The following is a 21,577-nucleotide window of genomic DNA, read 5'->3' on the forward strand; positions in this document are numbered from 1 at the left end:
AAATTTGCCATCCACTAATTTTATTTTAAGCTTAAAGAAAAATAAGAGCCAGGTGCAGTGGCTCACGGCTGTAATCCCAGCCCTTTCGGAGGCCAAGGCGGGCAGATCACATGGTCAAGAGATAGAGGCCATACTAGCCAACATGGTGAAACCCCGTCTCTACTAAAAATACAAAAATTAGCTGGGCACAGTGGCACATGCCTGTAGTTCCAGCTAATCAGGAGACTGAGGCAGGAGAATTGCTTGAACCTGGGAGGCGGAGGTTGCAGTGAGCTGAGATCACACCACTGCACCCCAGGCTGGCGCCTGGCAACAGAGCAAGACTGTGTCTCAAAAAGAAAAAAGAAAAATAACAACATTTAATCTTTCTTCTATGACTTCATGAGACCATGTAGGGTTATCTACTGCTGCACAGAACAATGTAAAGCAAGGTTTTCGGGTGCCAGGCTCACTCGTCAATGGCGATCTCTGAAGGAATCTCTGACCAGAGGCGGGCATATTTCACAGGAGTGACTTGTTCCTGGGGATCTCGGTCCACATGCATGTGAAGCATGAGGCGGCAGAAGGACGCCCTGAGGTCGTAGGGCAGGTTCTCATCAGACATGCAGCGGAGAATGAGATCGACATCCAGCTGGCCTGAGATTTCATTGATGGCCAGGTATTGGCGGTCCAGACACATCCTCGCAAAGAGGTTCAGCTGATATCTAGAGGAAAGAACAGGGGTACACAGCTCATACTCCAGAAATCATTCGGGATGAATGCAGGGTCGTCCAGGCAGCCCTGACTTTCATGGGAGTGACATTTGGCCAACTAAACTCATACATCAACACCCCTAAGTTGCTCTTGTACACCAGGATTTCGGCTGTGGTACCAAGCAGATAAAAGAACTGTTCAAGCTGTGCAACAGAGTATGGGCTGATAGCCAACAGGAACATGGGTCTACCCAGCTGTGTTGGAGCAATTATTTGATGACCTTATTCCGTTAGGTCCTTGTTTATTTTGTAAAATAAATGGGGGGAATGGTAAGCCCTAAGATGGTTATCTATTTCTATTCCTCCAGCTGTGCTTTATACAGTAAAGACCATATAGGAAATGTTAAAGATATCACATATATTAAGCCTAATTAGAAATTTGGTAACATTTTAAAGATTTTATATCAGGTAGTCACTCTAATTCCTACACATGTAAAAAAAACATTTCATGTACAAAAATAGGGGACTCCTCACTTTTCATCTTCATTCAATGGCAAGTCAATGTTGTTAACCAGAATCTGACCAATTAAGGCACTCTTTCTCATTCACTTGGGAGAAGATTCAAGAAACGTTAAATGAGTAAACATACTTGAAATGTGAAATAACAAGAAAGTGACAGGCTTTCAAACTCACAAACACTGCCTGCTGAATTTAAAACCTTGGCCGAATACGGTGGCTCATGCCTGTAATCCAGCACTTTGGGAGGCCGAGGCGGGCAGATCATGAGGTCAAGAGTTCGACATCAGCCTGACCAACATGGTGAAACCCTGTCTCTACTAAAAATACAAAAAGTAGCCGGGCATGGTGGTGTGTGCCTGTAATCCCAGCTACTCGGGAGGCTGAGGCAGGAACATTGCTTGAACCTGGGAGAGGGAGGTTGCAGTGAGCAGAAATCAAGCCACTGCACTTCAGCCTGGGTGACAAAGTGAGTCTCTGTTTCAAAAAATAAAAACCCTATGTATTTTTAATAACCATGATTTGAAGATATTCTCAGCTTCATTGGATATCAGGGAAATGCAGGTTTAGGCATGATTCTATTTCACCTCATAAAATTACCAAAAATTAAAAAGCACCACAATATTCAAGGTTAGTGAAGATATGAAGAAACAAAAGTTGTCATCTACACCTGGTGGGAGTGTACATTGAAACATCCAATTTACATCTGCTTAGTAAAGCTTAAAATATGAATATTCTCCAAGTCCAACTCCCAGTGTGGAATGGAAACTCATACATATACTCAGAAAAATTTGAATGAAGAGGTTTCTTGACAAGAAGAACTGTGGCATGTGATCAAATACCAAACAGTGATGAAAATGTGAAAAATCAATAAAACAGAATATCATTTAGCAGCCCAAATTAAAAAAATGGATCAACCTCTATTAACACAGATATGCTTCAGTCCCATACTGAATAAATAAGGCTAGTTTTAGAACGGTATTTGGAGTAAAGGACCATTCATATAACATTTTAAGTACAGATAAAATACTATACATGATGTATAGATGCACACAAGCATAGTACACAGAGAATGTAGACAGGATGCACACATCACACATGAATGAAAGAACAGAATACAGGAGGCAAGAAAAGGCATTTTATCTGCAAAGTTTTATTTATTTTATTAAAAAATAATAAAAGCCTTGGTCTTCCCTTTCCTTTTTTTCTAAAGTATTTATTGGTTCACTTCCCTTCTTTCTTCCCCTTCCCTTCCCTTCAGGTGGCACAGCTGGCGGGTCTTAGAGCAGGAGCCAAGGAAACACTGGAGAATGAGGAGGTGGCCGGCAGAGGTGAGACTGGTGACACACAGGGGAACGGGCAGACAGGTAAACGTGGGAATCATGGCAGCTGGAGGGAGTCATTAAACAGAAAAAATGAAGGCTAGAATAAACTCTATGGTGTTGGAATGGAACTGGAAGTATTAGCATAAGCACATGATTTTTATTATTTGTGCAGATATAAACAGATATGTGGATGAATATGTAGGTATATGCGTACACACACACACACACACACACACACACACACATCTACTGGTTCTCTCTATAAACATTTGGTGAGATTGGCGTGATCACCTTTATTTTGCTGATAAAGAAATTAGAGCATAAAATCAAATTTGACCAACGTCAAAAACCTGCTCAGTGGAGAGGTCAGGAATTGACCCCACAGCCAGCCTCTTACCTACCTACCACCATATCTACGGGCCATGCTGCTTAAGGACAAACTGTCGCCAGGGGCTGATGCGAGCACTCATCCTTCTTGGGACCCAGCCACACCCAGATGCCAGTTGACTGAAATCTTACACTCTAAACTCCTAAAATACACATCTGGCTTTTATCTAGACAATCTTACAGGTGTGATTCCTTGAAGTAAACAACAAATGAACAACAAATTCCTGTCACTGTTTTGGGGTATCCCAATCCGAGCCCCACATGTGTCCCACACACCTGTAGTAGCTGAGAACATCCCGGTCCTCCTTCTGGCCTTCTTTAGCGTCCTGCGCCAACTCCCTCACACTCTTGCTGCGAATCTCTTTGTTGCTGTCCCTCCAAAACAGCCACACCTCTTCCTCATCTTCTCCTGCCTCCAGAGAATTCTCTCCAGTGGAAGAAACACCTTCAAACTCAAAACGAGAAAGAACCAACCTAGAAAACAAGAGGAGAAGGGAAAAGTTACTATTTTAATACGTTGAGATCCAGCTTCACTTTCAGCATAAAGACGTACGGAGAGCCACTTTGTGTTCTGTATTTTCCCGAAGGGCAGAGCCGCAGAGAGCCTGACATTAATGTCTTCATACACTGTACCCCAGTGATTCGCCACTCTGGTGCTGCTGCCCCCTGTGGACATTAGGCAATGTCTCTGGACAGGTTTTTGGTTGTCACTACTGAAATGGAGAGGTGCTACAGGCATCTCAGTGAGTAGGGGCCAGGGATGCTGCTAAACATTTTACAGTACCTGGGACAGCCCCCAAACAAAGAATTACCCAGCCCAAAATGTGAAAATACTTGAACTGAAAAAGCCTGCATTCACCCAAGCCCAAAACCGAGTTATAAGGAGAATCAAAGAGGTATCACTAGCTCAGGACATAATTTAGTTTTAAAAAAAATAATACTGTCCATATTACTGACACTGTATTTGTCAGGGAAAACTGCTCCTTTGCCAAAAATGAATTACTACTGTTAACAAAAATTCTGCAGACCAATAAACACTTTATGAACAGTAATAATTTAAAACTCCTCCCGACACTGACTTAACAGTGAATATTAATTATGTCATTTGAGATTTTAAATTGATGATCATACTTACAAAGAGTTTTAAACTCTTCAAATGTAACTGTGTAAAATGCTCCTTGGTGAGTTTACATGACTTTTAAACTTGTATGCCAAGTAAGTGACACCACTGCGCAGAGGAGGCCACACCAAAATCAAATTCAGTAATTCTCCCAATCAAGACTTTTCCAATAAGAAGATCGAATGCCAGCCACACTGACTTTAGATCAATTCAAAAAATGACAGGGCCGGGTTTTATTCCTCATGAGCGTCAACACTGACTGAACCACAGGTTTTCCATCTACACCCCAGCTCCCCACTCACTTGGTCTCAATCAGGATGTCAGCGTTGGTGGGATTCAGCACAGCTTTACATATCAGTTCCTGGGTCACTGGAATCGATTTGTTCATGGAGACACAGAGGTCGGAGAGGTAATCTAAGAATCTATCCAGAAACAGAAACAAAACATTTTCTGTAGACAGAGCAGAGGTTAGGCTCTTGGAGCCCAACTCTTCCTTAAGTGCACAGGTCCAACACACCTTTACCAAGACAAGTCAGCAGCATTCTAGGTCTCCATGTCAGTGTTTAGGGCACCCCTAGAAACCCGCATGTCAGAAAGAAGGAAGAGAAAGCAAGGAGGAAAGACAGTAGTGGCTGTTGTCAAGGAAGAGGCAATGAAGCAAAGAGAAGAAGGAACAAGACAAGAAAGAAGCTGACGTAAGGAAGGGGTGTTGGACACACAGGGGAACGACAGTGGTGAGAGGCAATGCCCCGATGTTGGCTACCGTTGTTGGAAGCCCAGTTAGGATCTTATTAGTGGAGTTCTAATATGAAGCGTTATTTGGAGAAATTACTTAATTTCACTGTGTTCATCTACAGAAAAGGATAATGTATCACTTCTGAAGGGTGTCCTGAGGATTAAATGAGATAATCCATGAAAAGTGCTTCCTTTGCTCACTACCTGGCCTGTGAGCAGACTCCAGAAAATGCGGGTTATTTTCATGGATGGTAGTAGGTGTTTTTATAGCAACTGTGTCCGCACTCCATTGTGATCATCTGTGACACCCACACTGTCAATTGCTTCCCACTTCAACTGAAAATGTGGGTCTTAATTACAAGGATAAGAGAAGGGGAAAGAAAAGGGAGGAGGGCATAGGGAAGAGGGGCAGATCCATGTGAATGAGATACAATCAATATAATTCACTAATCTATAATAAAAATGCTCAAGCAACAACTGAACTTGCAAGACTCTTACTGATTATATTGAGGCGGAGAGTGTTTAACTGATAATCAAGAGTTGTTGAAACACGAATGAGGCTGGGCGCGGTGGCTCATGCCTGTAATCCAAGCACTTTGGGAGGCCAAGGTGGGAGTATCATGAGGTCAGGAGTTCAAGAACAACCTGGCCAATATGGTGAAACCCTGTCTTTACTAAAAATATAAAAATCCCCCAGGTGTGGTGGTGCACGCCTGTAGTCTCAGCTACTCAGGAAGCTGAGGCAGAAGAATTGCTTGAACCTAGGAGGCAGAGGTTGTAGTGAGCTGAGGTCGTGCCACTGCACTCCAGTCAGGGCAGCAGAGTGAGACTCCATCTCAAAAAANAAAAAAAAAAAAAAAAAAAAAAAAAAAAAGCAAATGAAAAGGTGAGATCTAGTCATTTGCAACAACATGGCTGGAACTAGAGGTCATTATGCTAAGTGAAATAAGCCAAGCTCTGAAAGACAAACATAGCATATTCTCACTTATTTGTGGGATCTAAAAATCAAAACAATTGAACTCAAGAACACAGAGTAGAAGGATGGTTACCAGAGGCTGGAAAGGACAGTAGGAGGAGGGAGGACATGGGGATGGTTAACGGGTACAAAAAAATTAGAAAGAATGAATAAGACCTACTGTTGATAGTAAACTAGGTAACTACAGTCAATAACTGTGCATTTTAAAATAACTAAAAGAATAGAACTGGATTATTTGTAACACAAAGAATCAATGTTTGAGGGGATGGATAGATACCCCATTCTCTACAAGGTGATTATTACACATGCATGCCTATATCAAAACATCTCATGTACCCCATAAATATATATACCTACTATATACCCACAAAAATTAAAAATTTAAATTAACAACATTTTTAAAAAAGTGTATGAGTGGCCAACAATTGTCATTTACTGTGCACTACTAAGTGCCATCCATGTCACATGCATTTATTGTCACATTTAATTTTCAGAACTACCGATTTAGCAGATGAGGAAATTAAAATTCAGGAAAAAAAGCCAAGCACATCAAGGTGGTACACATTGGAACTAGGATGCACCCCCCAGGTCTCATTTTAACACTTTGTGTTCTTGCCACTACTCATCAAAGAGCCTCTCGAGACCTAGCTAATCAAAACTTGTCACTAGTACCCAAGGAAGCATAGTAAAAAGCACCAGCTAAGTCCCTGCATCTTAAAGGCACAGACACCACGCCCCATTGACCCCATTCCTGCCTCACCTGGGCTCCCTGTTTTTTCGCACCAGGCTGACAAATGTGTCAATCTCTGCAGCCGTAATGTGTTTCTCTAGGAGTTTCCGATTATTGTGGAGCAGGGCAGTTATAGTGTCTTCGGCCAACACATCATAGCCAATCTGCTTCTGCATGAAGCCAAACTGCTTGGCTATATACTCCTTTAGAGGGAGAGAAAAGAGAGGTCAGCAGAAAGGATAAATGACAATATGGTAAAGTTTAAAAAAAGAAAAGCAGCAACATTTCCTGATAAGAACTTCTGCTCATAAGAGAAATTACAGTATAAGGGAATCTACAACTTTCTATCATAGGGCAACAGCTGCAAACTCCTTCACATCCTTTATTTTACTAAGCTTGCCACGCAAATATAATTAAGCAAAATAGCCTGTATTTACATGTGGATATTTTATACTTAATAAATTTTAATCTAGTGATTTTTCAAAAAGGTCAAAAGCTGGTTTTCACTTCTGAATGTATTCTTAATTCAAGACGACTTCATTGTGCCCCCATTCATCTGTGCTGCTAAATAAACACACATAAAGCCTACCTGGATATCTGGAACAATGTTACCCCATAAATGTTTCCTTTATCCGGGGTAAAATTACTTTTTTAAAGTCAATGGGTAGCATAAGAAGGTCAAGAATACCTAAGAAAATCCATCGTATGCATGGAACTCAGGAATACATCTCTGGTTTCTCTCTTTTGGGATCAGGTATCACGTTCCATAGAAATATTTGTAAACTCAAGGAAATCTCTTACAAATACCTGTTTGTTTCTCTTCAAAGACACTTGCCTGGCCAAGACAGACTGCTTGCTCAAAGTTCAGGTGGCCCTTGAAACTTGCTTTAATTTTTTTCCCATTAATTCCTAAATCCTGGAAACTATTTAGGATTAATATAATGAAAGCAGGCTATGTCTTTCAGCCTATACTCCATAAGGATGCACTGTTTAGGAACTCATCATCTGTCGACTGGCAGAGGATCCATAAACAGCTAAGTAAAGATGTCTAATCCAGCAATTCCAAGACAGAAAACTTCTGTTTCCTCATGTACAAGTGAAGTGCCCTGACACACCCCACAGACCCAGATGTATGCTCATCTGAAGATGGGTGAGAGGAACAGAATAAAACCTCTCTGGCTATTGGATTATGGTATCAGGGCACCGAAGGTGGATTTAAAACAATCACAGCTTGTTACACTTCAAAAAAAGCACTATTCAAGATCAACACTATATGATGACACAACAAAAACCTTTAACTACAAAGAAAAAATCTGAAAGTCCAGATATGGTGGCATTCAAAATCTTAAAAACAAAAGCCTTTTGCACCAAAAGGCAGAGATAGTTCACATAAAATGATAAAAGAGTCAAGGTTATAATAAATGCCATTTTGTATGCCTATGGTACTTCACGTGGTGCAAATTTTCTAAACCTCAGCACTACTGACATTTTAGGCAGGATAATTCTTGGTTGTGGGGGGATGTCTGGGGCACTGCTGGGGGTTTGAGCGCATCCCTGGCCTCCCCTCACCAGATGCCAGTAACACCACCAAGTTGTAAAAGAGTGTCCACACATTGCCAAATATTCTTTGGAGGAAAAAATTACCCCCAGTTAAGAACTAATAATGTATCAATACAGTTCTCAGGTTCCCTTAGAATCTCAAGGTTGCTTAGAGACCACAAAGAGGTTAGAACATTTATTTCGTAGAAGACTATACATTGTCTGTGTGTGTGTATATATATATAAATACACGTATACTATGTAAAATATACCTATGTATAAAGTATATCTATAAACTTAGAATGTCATAAAACATGAGCCAAAAACAAAATAAAAATCTTATTTCTAGAAAGAGATGGAGGATTTTCAAGGTACCAGGAAGAAAAGACTCCTCTGTATCTTTAATATAAACACATGGCATCATTTCACCCCTAAGCCCTAAGGGAATATGCCATAAAAAATTCTGTAAATGTAAAACCAACTCTAAAACCAGAAATCTCATAGAACGCTGTCTGCAGAAGAGAATTCTCCAGTATGTTTCTTAACGATTCTGTAATAATATTCTTCCTGGGCTTGTGTTTCCTTCCCAAGAGTACGCTTAACACTGAACTATTCTCTATCCATTCTACAGATAGATATTGTGACACTAAAAATTCACGAGGAAAGTACATAAACTTCAGGGAGGAAACCGACCACATCCCACCAATGCTTAACCCCAACCTGGTTCTTCCTGTAGTCTTGCTGTGAGTGTCTCAGCACCCTGTAGCAGAGCCGGCAGATGTGTCTGAAAGGAGCGTGCCGCTGGTCTCCGAGCTCCTCTAGCCGAAGCATCGGGCCATCACCACAGTCTGTGAATGGGGCTTGTAACAACTTGAAGATCTGTTTGTGAACACGAACAGCAAAAACGACCATCACTTAGGGCTCCAACGCTAACCCTGTTTGGAAGTAATGCAAGCTCAAGGGTAGCCGGACTACACCAGGAAGTTTCTCTCTTCAAACAAATCCAAAACCTGAACACTGCATTCAGTCCATCAACTGGGATGGGGGACTTGATGAATTTAGTCCACCTGGACTTGACTGGTCCTCATACATCTAACAGCACAGTGTTTGGAGCAAACTAGTTCAGAACAGAGAAAATGCAATCAGCAGATTCTAGGTGGAAACACATACCTTTACTACTTGCTAGTAGTACAATCACAGCCAAAGTAAACCTCGATTTTCTTACCAGCAAAATGGAAAGAACAATACCTACATCACAAAGGTGTAATAAGGATGAAAGTGGGTAATTTTAAGTCACACTAGTGCCCAGCACAGGTTATCAATGAAGACTCCTGCCAGTGAATCAGTTATTTTTGCCTCTCAGGAATCACTACTGTACAAATGAGCATGGGCATTAAGCCAAAGGTCTAAAATGAGAATCAACATATGAAACAGCAGCTGGACATTTACTGTTGGACTGGAAATTCTTGTTGAAACATGATGGATTGTTAACAAATTCTGCCTATCATAGACCAACATGAAAAAACAATCTCAAATCCCATGTTCCATGGAAAACAGTAAGGCTTGTAACTAATATGTTTCTCTTTTAGCTTTGACAGCGAGGAATTCCCAAGGCAAGCTTGTGGGCTAACCTCCAGCTGGGTTATAGAATGACACGGTATGCATCTCTGTGCATTTAATCTGCTCTGCATTTGTCACTTTACTGCCTCTAATTTGTCTTTGTACTAGTTTATTTACGTTTACATCTAACAATATCATCTACGTTATTTCCTGTCAACCGCTACTCATCCTTTAAGGAAAGATTTTGTGGTGACTTACAGGACCCTCTGTAAGAGCCTATACAGGCCGTCTGAGTTTAGAGAATATGCCAAATGTCCCAAATGTTGAAATAAGCTTAAGGTCACATTGCACTTGACATTATTTTTGAGAAAAATAAAGTTGTCAACTGAATGTTTCTTGAGGTTCCCAACAGGTAAACTCTCACATGATTGATATCCAATGGTAAAAGTATGGTAAAAATCAGTTGAACTGAGCTAACAAGCTGTGAATAGACACTGAAGAATCTCAGATGCACATCACTAAGAGAAATCTGCCTCTCTGAAAAGGCACATACTTTACGATTCTAACCCTGTCACATTCTGTAAAGGGAAAACCATGGAGGCAGTAAAAACATTCATGGTTCTGAAGGGTTAGCAGGAAGGACAGGTGAATGGGGGGGCATAGATGATTTCAGGACAGTGAAACTAGGCTGTATGATATTATAATGGTGGCTGAAAGGCATCACACATTTATCAAAACCCATAGAAAATCAAACGCCAAGAGAGAACCCTAATGTAAACTACAGACTTCAGGTGATAATGATGTATCAATGTTGATTCATCAAATTGTAACAGATGTCCCACTGTGATGTAGGATGTGACAGTGGGGAGGCCAAGTATGTGAGGGGAAGAGGGATATGGGATCTCTCTGGACTTTTTGCACAACCTTGCTGAGAACCTAAAACTGCTCTATAAAATAGTCTATTGAAAAATCAGTGCATCAAGCCTTCTGGGTGGGAATCACCAGCATCCCTCAATTATCCCATTGATTTATATTTTTCCTTTTTTTTTTGAGACAGGTTCTGTCTCTGTTGCTCAGGCTAGAGAGCGCAGTAGTGCAATCTTGGCTGACCTCAACCTCCATCCCCTGGGCTCAAGTGGATCCTCCTGCCTCAGCTTCCCAAAGTACTGGAATTACAGGCATGAGTCACTGCTCCTGGCCATCCCATTAACTGCTCATAAAGCCAAATCCCTAGTATGCCACATATCACCAACCTGCTTGAGAATATTCTGTTCTCTCATCAGTTTCTGCCGTTCTCTGTTGGGCTTGGAGAAGACAACTTCAAGAACATCTTGACCAGAATTAGTTCCTCCAGTGACAAAGTAAACCAAGTCTTCCAGCAGCTTGGTTACAGACCTTAAGAGGAAAGAAGCTATTATAGATAGATGTGCTCAGCATTCAGCAGGCTGGAAGCTTCGCCTTGGAAGCCTTCTGGACTAATGAGCCAGTTACACTGGGGCAGACCCACTCTTTCCAATTTCTTCAAAACTGACAACCAAGGCCAAGTACCAAACAGAGTGAAAGAAAACACATCATTGTCCAGAAAAGGATGATCAAATTTTATCTCAGAGTAACCTCATCCCCTGACATTTAGTAATGTGGTTCTAGAGACCAACTTAGAGACAGAAAAAGAGAGGGGGGGGGGGAGAGAGACAGAGAGAGAGAGGAAGAGAGGGAGAGAGGAAAAAGGGAGAGATGGAGGGGGGGAGTGGGGGATGGAGGGAGGGATCTTTATAACTTCATTATTATTTTTTGAGATGGAGTCTCACTTTGTCACCCAGGCTCAAGTGCAGTGGTATGATCTTGGCTCACTATAACCTCCACCCCCTGGGTTTAAGCGATTCTTCTGCCTCGGCTTCCCGAGATGTTGGGATTACAGGCACCCGCCGCCAAGCCTGGCTTATTTTTGTATTTTTAGTAGAGATGGGGTTTCATCACATTGGACAGCCTGGTCTCGAACTCCTGACCTCAAGTAATCTACCCGCCTCAGCCTCCAGAAGTAATGGGATTACAGGCGTGGGCCACCACACCTAGTCTTCATAACTTTAGACTCAAAAAATGAATGCAAAAGTACTATTTCTCAAAAGTTACAAATTGAAGCCACCCACAAATGCCAAGGCCTGCTACTCCATGTTCAGCTGTTCAGAGTCACCATGGATGTCAGAAACTCTCAGTGGGGAAGAATGGCTATGCTGAGCACGCGGCAGTGCTCACCTCCTTTCATTCTGGGTGATGGTGCCCTTCTCCAGCTTCCCAGCAATGGAGCCCAGCACCTTGCTGGCATCATTGGCAAAGTCGAGGTCCCGAACTTCAGCAGGAGAAACTGGAACTATGGCAAATGCTTCCTTATCCTCCTTCACAGGAGAAGTGCCAATCTGAAATTCAAGGTGGTCCTTGTGAGATAATCTCTTGGAGGGGAAGAGTAAGATTGTAACCAAACACTACATTTACGAGACATTGGCTGATCCCAACGTAATGGAGCTATCTTGCAGTTAAAATGACATAGGAAAAAATTCTGGAAGGAAGTACTCCAAATGGTTAACAGTTGTTATCTCTGGAAACTGGTATTACGGGGACCAGTGAGGCAGGAAAGGGGCACTACTCTCATTTTTAACTTCATTTGTTACAGGGAGCATGCAAGATGCTCATGATTAAAGATGTTTGTAAATACACAGTGAAAAAGCAAATATGGAAAACAGTAATTAATGAATCTAAGTGAGGAGCATTATAAGGATAGACACTGTACCATTATTTCAACTTTCCTATAAATGTAAAAACATTCAGTAAAGAAATAAAAAAACTGCAATAACCTTCCCCAATGCCACAACAAAATAAGTTATATGAGAGTATCCTTCCATTTTTTAAAAGAAAACCCTCATGTCTATGTATTTATACTCTATGAGCCTAGAGACAGTGGGGGAGGAGAAGCAAGGAGAGAAAGTAAAGGGGCTGAGAGAACATTCATGAAATAGAAGCATACATTGCAATAGAGAGAGAAATAAATACTGGAGATTGGGGGAAATTGACTAGATACTTGTTTTTCCTCAAGTCACAAGCAAACATTCCCTAGCCCAAATGATCCTTCAGATAGTCACGAAATGTGGCTGAAATCCATACAATTGCTCAACTATTAGGGCAGAGGCCATGGAATAAAATCAAAAGTTTTAATTATTTCAAAAGCCCTGGGTTTGCTCCACTCAGGTCCCTTGGAGAGAATTCTTTTGTCACATTCAAGTTTGGCCATGACCACGCTCTTGCCAAAGCGACAAAACTCCACAGCTCTATACTCCCTGATCTGCCCTCAAAGGAGCCTTTCATTAGGAAACACAAGACCAAAAAGAGACAAGCAAGTCCCAGAACTTACTTTCAGCATCACAGGCTTTTCTTCTTCCTTGTCAATAGGAATATTTGTGCTGTGAACCCAGGTATTAGTACACAGGTGTCTGAGCCGAACATAAGAGTTCCTAACAGGGAAAAAAGAAGGGTCTTAAGGAAGGAAATATTCAGGTTTACTCTGTAGCCTCTAGTCTAGAATATATTCTATCAAAATGGAAATATGAAAGTGGTTTCCCACTGCATACCCTGGGAAATATACACTTCGGAGCAAATGGTTCAGGTCCAAGCCACATTCTGATTCATTTACAATAGAAAATTATTCGTAATGTCTCTAAGGTTACTGCTCTATGCTATATTTCCAAATATAAGATCATAGTCCATGAATGAGTGTCTCCGCATAAACGAAGCCTGAGACAGAGCAACAAGAAGTGCTTACAGGGCATACATTAGTGTTTATCACAAGAAATAATAATAAAGCAATGATTGAAATTTTCATATGGATCAGTGAAACAATAAATGATATCATAAAATTTCTGGCAAAAAAAAATGAGTATTTACTAATCTTGTAGTAGGGAAAGCCTTTTGAATCATGTAACAACATGTAAGATTCCTAAATTTTAAAAGTAAAAGATGGCTAACTCTCATTACATAGTTTAAATTTTATATCATCTATATACAAAAAAAAAAAAAAAAAAAAAAAAAAATAGAAAAAAAAAAAAACATCATAAACAAAGTTGGAAGAAAAATCACCATAGCCTGGAAAATCAAAGAGTAACACGCTGCATTAAAATGTTATTACTCTACACAAAGAGCTGCTACAAATCAATAACAAAACCATGAATATTGGAAGTGAAAATGGAACAAGGACACGAACTGTTAATAACGAAATACAAAGGGCCAAGAAACACGGAAGTATAGATTCAGCCTCCTTAGTATAGGAGTTACACAAGTTAAAACAATGTATCACTTTATTGTATCATATTCCAAAGATCTTAAAGACTGATAAAACCCAGTATCAACAAGGGTTTAGGGGAGTAAATCCTATGTATTGTTGATGACAGCGTAATCAAGTAAAACTCTGAAAAGAAGTCTAGCACTTTGTAGAACACATAAAATATACCTATGCTTTCAACTACCAATCCTATTTTCAGGTATTTTTCCCTAAATGGTGGTAGCACAGGTGCAAAATGAGGCAAACAGATGTTCAACAATGCATTATGTATAATAATAAAAACTGTAAACAATCTAATATCTCAATAATGGACTAGTTAATAGAATACAATTCTATTATATTCTATTGTTGCAATGTAATATTAATGCATTACATATTAATACATACATAATAATATTGTATTAATACAGTATTACAGAATAGAACAGTCCAATAATGAACCAGTTAATACAGTATTAACTAGGTGATACTACAGGTATTTAAAGATGATTACAATTGACCACAACATTTTTTTTTCCTGTGGAGACAGGGTCTCACTCTGTCACCCAGGCTGGAGTGCAGTGGCGCCATCTCAGCTCACCGCAACCTCTGCCTCCCAGGCTTAGGGGATGCTCCCACCTCAGCCTTCCAAGTAACTGGCACTACAAGTATGTGCCACCATGCCTGGCTAATTTTTTTTTTTTTTGGCATTTTTTGTAGAGTCAGGGTTTTGCCATGTTGTCCAGCTGGTCTCAAACACCTGGACTCAATCAAGTGGTCTGCCTGCTTGGGCCTCCCAAAGTGCTGGGATTACAGGTATCAGCCAATCACATCCAGCCTGATTACAATGATTATTTAAGATGATGACAACTGATAATCATGTGCTTGGAGATATACACGAAATACAGTATTTGAAAAATGTTCAAAATAGCTTATGATCCCATCTATAATAAATGAGACAATCATCTCCATGTGACCAGAGACTTGTCTAAAACTATATAAACCAAAATATTACCAGTAGTTGCCTCTGAATGATTGAAACACAACTAATACTTCATGAGGGGCCATATGTGAAATCCATACATGACAGTGACATTTCCACTAACCAGCATCATACTGAAGAGTCAGAATTGCCCAAACAACTCTATCTGTCTTAAACATTACAGATTTTGGATTCTGCTGTGGGACTCACTGACTTACGATATGTCGCTTAAACTCTCTGAGCCTCAGTTTCTTCATCTACAAGAAAGGGTGATAGCAACACCTATCTCACTGGGTTTTTTTTGTGAAATATGAAATTACATAACACAAGTAGAGCTCTAGCCTTATGCCTAGCATGCAGTCAGCGCTCACTCAGTGTCAGCCATTATTATTAATGGTGTTGATTCTGTTGCTAAGAGTAAGCTTTTTTCCCATTTGCAGTCCAGTTACTTTCCCTCAAAAAATGCATTCTTAGGCAACAAGACTAAAAGTTAAACTTAATAAAATAAAGATTTCTGGTCTAACGTCTCAATCCTTGTAAAAACAACTTACTACACACACAGTGAATATCAGGTATTTTATTTTCTGGAGTTTGTCTTCAATGGTTTATTTAATTGCCATTCAATTTCCTAATTTCTTCTACTCCCTTCCTCTTTACCCAAACCAAGAGCTCTGCCAAGGTTCACGGAAGGAGGAAGGGAGTAGAGGGAACCAGGAAAATGGAGCTACTTGGGCTTATGGTTTGGCTTGTTTCCCTAAATATAGCACTTCTCATTCAACTACTGAGAACTTACCAGTGATTAACCATTAAAAAAAGTCAGTTGCCATATTGCACAGCCAGGTCAAACCTTTCACTAAATCCTTTATAAAAATCTAGAAGAAAAGGCAGTAATGATTTGGATTCCGAGAAACCTGGTCAGGACACCTATACCAGGCCTGATTCTTTTGGGATAGGCAATTTTAAAATCATACCTTGGTACAAGGCTGTCGCCTCCACGGAGGGTGGTGGGGTCTAGCTCAAAAATGGAGGAGATGTCATTGCCTTCGGGCACAGAGACCAGGGAGTACACCATCTTTTCTTGGGCATTTCGCAACCTACTTCGAGAGGCGTCCTGATCAGGGTCTACCTGAGGAAGAAAAGTCTTCAAATCAAGAACTGTGCACACAAACCCTTCACTCTCTACAATTATTCCACAATCCACAGGAACGGAGAAGAAAGGATCACAAATGTCAGCAGTTGGCAGGAAAAGGACCACAGTTATAGAGCAGTCCTAAAAGATGACAACTGGCCATGCAGCCAAGGATACTGAAGCTCTAACCTCTTTGTGTTGCAATAAAAATGTTCCGACTGGGCACAGTGCTCACATCTGTAATCCTAGCACTTTGGGAGGCTGACGGGGGATCACTAGGTCAGGAGTTCAAGAACAGCCTGGCCAAGATGATGAAACCCCATCTCTAATAAAAATACAAAAAAGTCAGTTGGGCGCGGCGGTAGGCACCTGTAATCCCAGCTGCTCGGGAGGCTGAGGCAGGATTATCACTTGGACCCAGGTGGCAGAGGATGCAGTGAGCTGAGATTGCACCACTGCACTACAGCTTGGGTGACTCAGTGAGACTCTGTCTCAAAAAAAAAAATATTTTAACAATGTGGAGTTACCCTAATAGATGACTGTGGAAGCAGTGCTCTAGTTGATAAAGACCTCTACATAGGTACATCCATCCACAGGAGCTGGGGGAGAGGGAATTTTGAGGAAACTCATCCTGCAGATTTGGTTATGGGTAGCTGTATTCATCTATAGTGATAACTGTCTACTGACAATAGGATACAGCAACTCCCCAGGAGAAAAACTAAAATAAAATAAACCTGAATCCAAGTGTTTGTAGGCAGCAACCCCAACAGAGCCAAAAGAAATATTTGAGAAGTCAGCATTGCCCTGAAAAAGATGTCCATCATTAATTGAGAGGGCTGCTGATGACAGGTCAGGGAAGATGGGCCTCTCCTGCGTCATCAGGGATTTGGCTGAGAGCGAAGAAAATCTCTGACAGTGAAGGCTGAGGAACAATGACAAAAACTTTCCTGGGAAACTAGAAAAGCACATTCTAGGCTCCAAAGCCCATCTGCCTACAGAGATTCAAGGAACGGGCTTAGACAAGGAGCCAGCTCAGAAAGGCTTGGCCAGTGCGCTCTCTGCCTGGCGACTCTACGTTGGGTGATTTTCCATGTCTAACATCCTTGCAGCATAACAGCATCCACCCGCGTCCACGGGGGAAGCACATTTTCTTTGTCACTACAGTCTGCTTTTCCTAGGCTGAAGCTCTGCCTCCTTTCCAGATGGGGAGGAAGACGACTTCACCAGGAAGACAAAGGAATCAAGAAACAGAAATCAAATCAAAGGCAAAGGAGAGCACCCGGGAGACTCTAACACCACGGAGCCTGAAATGCAGGGTGCAGGGCAAAAGCCTGTCAGTTCAGCTGCAGCCCCCAACTTCTGTGTGTGTGTTTTTAAAAAAGGTTCTTTTAATACCCAAAACCTGTATCTCCTCCATTTCTCACACTTTCTCCTGTAATCACTCATCCCTTCACCTGAATCAACCCCAGATCCTTATTCTATCTACACTAAAGGAAGAATTACCTGGAGAGCAACAGAACACTTCTACAACCTCAGTTCAGGAGTAAGAACTTTGAGCAACATTTGTTCTCTCCTAACCACCTGGCAAAGCACTCCACGTGCTGCTTTCAAAATAAACTCTGACCCGGTTATGGTTTGAGATACAGGGCTCAGCTACAGGCTGGCAGTTAAGTTTCAGAGACCTGCGGGAGTCGAGAGGAAAATCACAATTGCATTATGCCGAATGCATCTGGAAACGTGACTGAGAGGCAGCGTCCTGACATCCTTTCAGTGTGCAGTCAGCGCATGCCACCTAGTGGGAAGAAAGGCACATGTGCAGAGAAGCCTGGCAAAGGAGCAGGAGCCTCTGGTGGTCCTTTTCCTCCCTCTGGCGCCAAGCAAGTGGCTTCAGGGTCCTGAATTTAGAAGGACAAGCACAACAAAGCCGAGTGAGGTCAAAGGCATAAACCACAGGCACTGACGCTGTTCTTAGGGAAATCAACCAACGATCAGCATAGAATGAGGTGCCTCCTCTCCCAGACTCAAACCGCCCAAGGTTTTCCCCCCACATTTCCAAACCAAGAAGAGTACAGGGGGTGGGATCCTCCCTGTACTAACACCTTGCCACAGAGGCAGATCTGTGCTGTTGGCCGTGTGGGTGCTGGGTAAGCCCCCTCCTCCGAACACCCCTCCTCTGCACGCAGCCCACCCCCAGTCAACATCTAAGTAGCCAGAACAATGCAGCCTAGATCTGCACTCAAGGCTGCTGGCACATCCGCCTCTCTGACACAAGGAAGCAGGAAAACATCAAAAAACCACTCAACTCTGAGGGAGCATGAGATGCGGGAGAAATCAGGACTACTATCAATGGCTGCTTCCTCCTCTGTACCAGGAAGGTCCTAAAACTTGCCCTAACTCCTTTTACCCACTGCTATGCAGCCCGGACAACCTGGTGGATGCAAAGGCACTAAAAATGCTAATGATCTTGGAGAGTTTGAAAAATGCCACTTGTACAGATGAAGGAATTGAGGCTCATAGAGGAAAAGTAACTTGTCCAAGGTCTCACAGCTCATAAGTGGCATGGCTGGTATTTAAACTATGCTCTTCCTCCTTCACTGTAAATCCAAGTCTTCCCCCCATATCAGGAGGCCAAGGCAGCAGCCCTCTACCCGCCAGAGCACAAGGTTCACTTGGGCATCCAGCGCTCACTGAAAGGAGCCGCAGCTTGCCTCATCTCAGAGGTAAGACTTCTTCCAAGTCACCACAGACAGCAGCAGCATGGAGACCCGTGGATGTCGGCCACACAGACGCAGCTCCTTCCCTTGAAATAAAGAAGGTGCAAGGACAAGAACTGTCTTAGGAAACTCAATGCCCATGCCAGTCCAAGTGTTCAAACAATAACTACGTGAACACAACGTACAGAACTTTAACAACAGAGCTCCTTGTACACTGACAGATTTAAACTACGTCAGTGTTTTCCAAGCCATATTAACTGTGGAAACAAAGCTTCCAAAATGAACTCTGGAAATAGAGGTGACAAGGAAGAAGAGAAGTTAGGTGAGCCTTGGGTACCCCAGTAAGGAGCAGAAAGAGGAGGAGAAGCTCCCCAGCAAGTTCACAAACCCACAGCAGGAAGGCCTCAGCTAGAGTGCCTTTCAAAGCTAACATTTCAGCAAGCTATCACTAGAAGGATATGCATGACAGCAGAATTCACACTTTCCAAGGACAATTGCATTTTGAATTCCCTCCACCCAATTCCCTTCGTATGTGTCTTAAGAAAATCCTTCCATTTTTTTTCAAAATCTTGCCAAAAAAAAAAAGAAATACCCTCAAAACCACCTTCTATGCCCACTACTGAGATCATCATGTAGACACACACGTCAAACCAAGAAGCATCTTTTTTTTTTTTTTAATCCTAGACCAGAATCAAGCACTCCACAAGAAAACTGTTACATTTATACCCCTAATCTCCACGCAACACAACCACTGCTTTCTTCAACCCATAAATCTGGACACCTCAAGCCCAAAGTGTCTACCTGTCAGTGTTACTTGGCGATATGGTCTCTAGAGAAAGATCCATTTGCACTTAAAATTCCAAACCACATTCTACACTAAAGCCTATTTCTGACTTTGCAGAAATCAAGTACGGATTGTTAGACAGCTGAGAGTCTAATCACATGGCAGGTGCACCATGCTTCATGTGTTACCGCCATAGCCTCAGTAACACTATCCACCTCACACAGTTACTCCCTGAAAAACCTCTGTGAGCCACAGAATGAGGTCAGTAGCAATAAGACAATTGGTTTTAAAAGGCCATTTTCTGTATGGGCCATCACTGTCTCCAACCCTAGGAGTCCTCCAAGTGATACCAGAAACTTCTCCAATTTGGAAGCAGAGGCCCCGTTACTACACACACAAATACCATCATGAAGAACAGTCCCTGGACCAATCAACACACAAAGGACTATGATCCCTCTCAAGGGAAGCACAGAAAATGATCCTGTTTTATGGGAGCCTAGCGTTTCTCCTTCCCCAGCACTCAGTGACTACAGTGACGGGGTCTTAAATGGAGCTCCAGATCATTTGGCCGCACCCTACTGGATGAAGACAAGAAGGCTCTTGTCCATACTTACTGAGGGCTGAAACTCCAGGCATTCTTCCTCAAAGTCAGGGTCTACCTGATGAAAAAGAATCATTAGGAAATTAAAACATCCATTGCTTTCTTAAGGACTGGGCCCCACTTGCAGGAGACTCAAGGGCTGCAAACATCCTTGAACAGCTAAGAACTTGTCTGTCCCCTCTGTTCACAAAACCAGCATGCCACGACAATGACACAGGCCACACAGGTACAGCACACATGGAACATCTACCAGTCACCAAGAGACGGCTCTCAAGTGTAGACAGAGAAAGACAATGGATTCACTGGCAAAGCAATAGTTAAAAGCCTGAGATGAATAAAAGATCAGTACACAGTCACTGATAATCCTGCCTATTTTTAGCTAAGAATAAAAAATTTAAGCCTCCAGCAAGAGCTGTATTAGCCTCAAAACATAACAGATAATGCCACCACCGTTAGTCTTCCACAAACCAAGTAAATCAACATGTCTCACAGCTAATTAGCTGGGTCCATAATTCTCTATGGCTTTATCTGAAACTTGAACTTAGACTTCTTGATTTTCAGTTCTTAAATATATCAAAATCATCAGCTCATGTATTAGGCACCACGGGGGGCTGAGCACACTCAGAGCCAGCCTTCGTCAGGCCAGGCACCGGAGCAGTGCTGACACCCACCATCACCTGCGACATCTCCCAGAGGTCTCATGGGTGGTCCCAGACAACAGTGGGGGTCTTCTGATGCATGACTAGAATTAGGATAGAAATATGCATCGTACATCTCCCAGCAGATCGAAGTAAAACTCAACATCAGTCACACAGTAGGATGGCTCCTTCACCTGACACAAAATTAAAAGGTAAATTCCTCCTGTCCTTCAGCATTGAGACTTTTGTCTCCTCAAAAACTCTTCATAGACTTTTTTTTTTTTGAGATCAAGTCTCATACTGTCACCCAAGCTAGAGTGCAGTGGTGCGATCTCAGCTCAATGAACCTCTTCTGCCTCCCATGTTTAAGCGATTCTCCCGCTTCAGCCTCCCAAGTAGCTGGGACTGCAGGTGCACACCACCACACCCAGCTAATTTTTGTAGGTACAGGGTTTCACCATTTTGGCCAGGCTGATCTCGAACTCCTCAGCCTCCCAAAGTTACGGGATTATAGGTATGAGGCACTGTGCCTGGCCCTTTCACAGACATTTGGTAAAGTTAATTTCTGTGATTTTTGACATTCCTACAAGTAAAAGACCGCTGTCTATTCTACTAAAGCTCTGAGTAGTCAAATTTCTTTATAAGATCGTCTAATTCCTTATACATCTTAGTGCTTCTGTCTCTACATATCCTGTTTCTGCTGCAGCCTCGGTCACTCACGCTGGGTGTGGGGCTGGGAGACAAAACGTGGGGAGGGTAGCATGTAACAGCAAAATGGAAAATACTGAAAACCTAGATTGGCATTACCTTCTAACTTATTTTCTCCCCACATCTTGATCAGCA

General features: G+C 42.1%; 1 protein-coding gene across 13 annotated transcripts in view; it reads right to left on the bottom strand.

The window, feature by feature from the left end:
- ITPR1 (inositol 1,4,5-trisphosphate receptor type 1) overlaps window positions 1–21,577 on the bottom strand; it is a 354,903-nt gene that overhangs the window by 177,369 nt on the left and 155,957 nt on the right. For 8 of the 13 annotated variants that reach the window (XM_017512641.2, XM_037732851.1, XM_017512631.2 and 5 more), the window contains exons 12-21: window positions 20,110–20,154; window positions 15,840–15,994; window positions 12,984–13,083; window positions 11,834–11,994; window positions 10,834–10,975; window positions 8,741–8,899; window positions 6,512–6,684; window positions 4,343–4,462; window positions 3,197–3,394; window positions 453–704 (exon numbers count right to left, since the gene is read on the bottom strand). In XM_017512641.2, the coding sequence (XP_017368130.1) occupies window positions 453–704; window positions 3,197–3,394; window positions 4,343–4,462; window positions 6,512–6,684; window positions 8,741–8,899; window positions 10,834–10,975; window positions 11,834–11,994; window positions 12,984–13,083; window positions 15,840–15,994; window positions 20,110–20,154 (1,505 nt within the window). The remainder of the gene's footprint in view (window positions 1–452; window positions 705–3,196; window positions 3,395–4,342; window positions 4,463–6,511; window positions 6,685–8,740; window positions 8,900–10,833; window positions 10,976–11,833; window positions 11,995–12,983; window positions 13,084–15,839; window positions 15,995–20,109; window positions 20,155–21,577) is intronic. The other 5 variants (XM_017512642.2, XM_037732852.1, XM_017512640.2 and 2 more) reach the window with 1 other exon arrangement.

This window comes from Cebus imitator, unplaced genomic scaffold (assembly GCF_001604975.1).
Source record: "Cebus imitator isolate Cc_AM_T3 unplaced genomic scaffold, Cebus_imitator-1.0 Scaffold474, whole genome shotgun sequence".
NCBI classification, from domain to species: Eukaryota; Metazoa; Chordata; class Mammalia; order Primates; family Cebidae; genus Cebus; species Cebus imitator.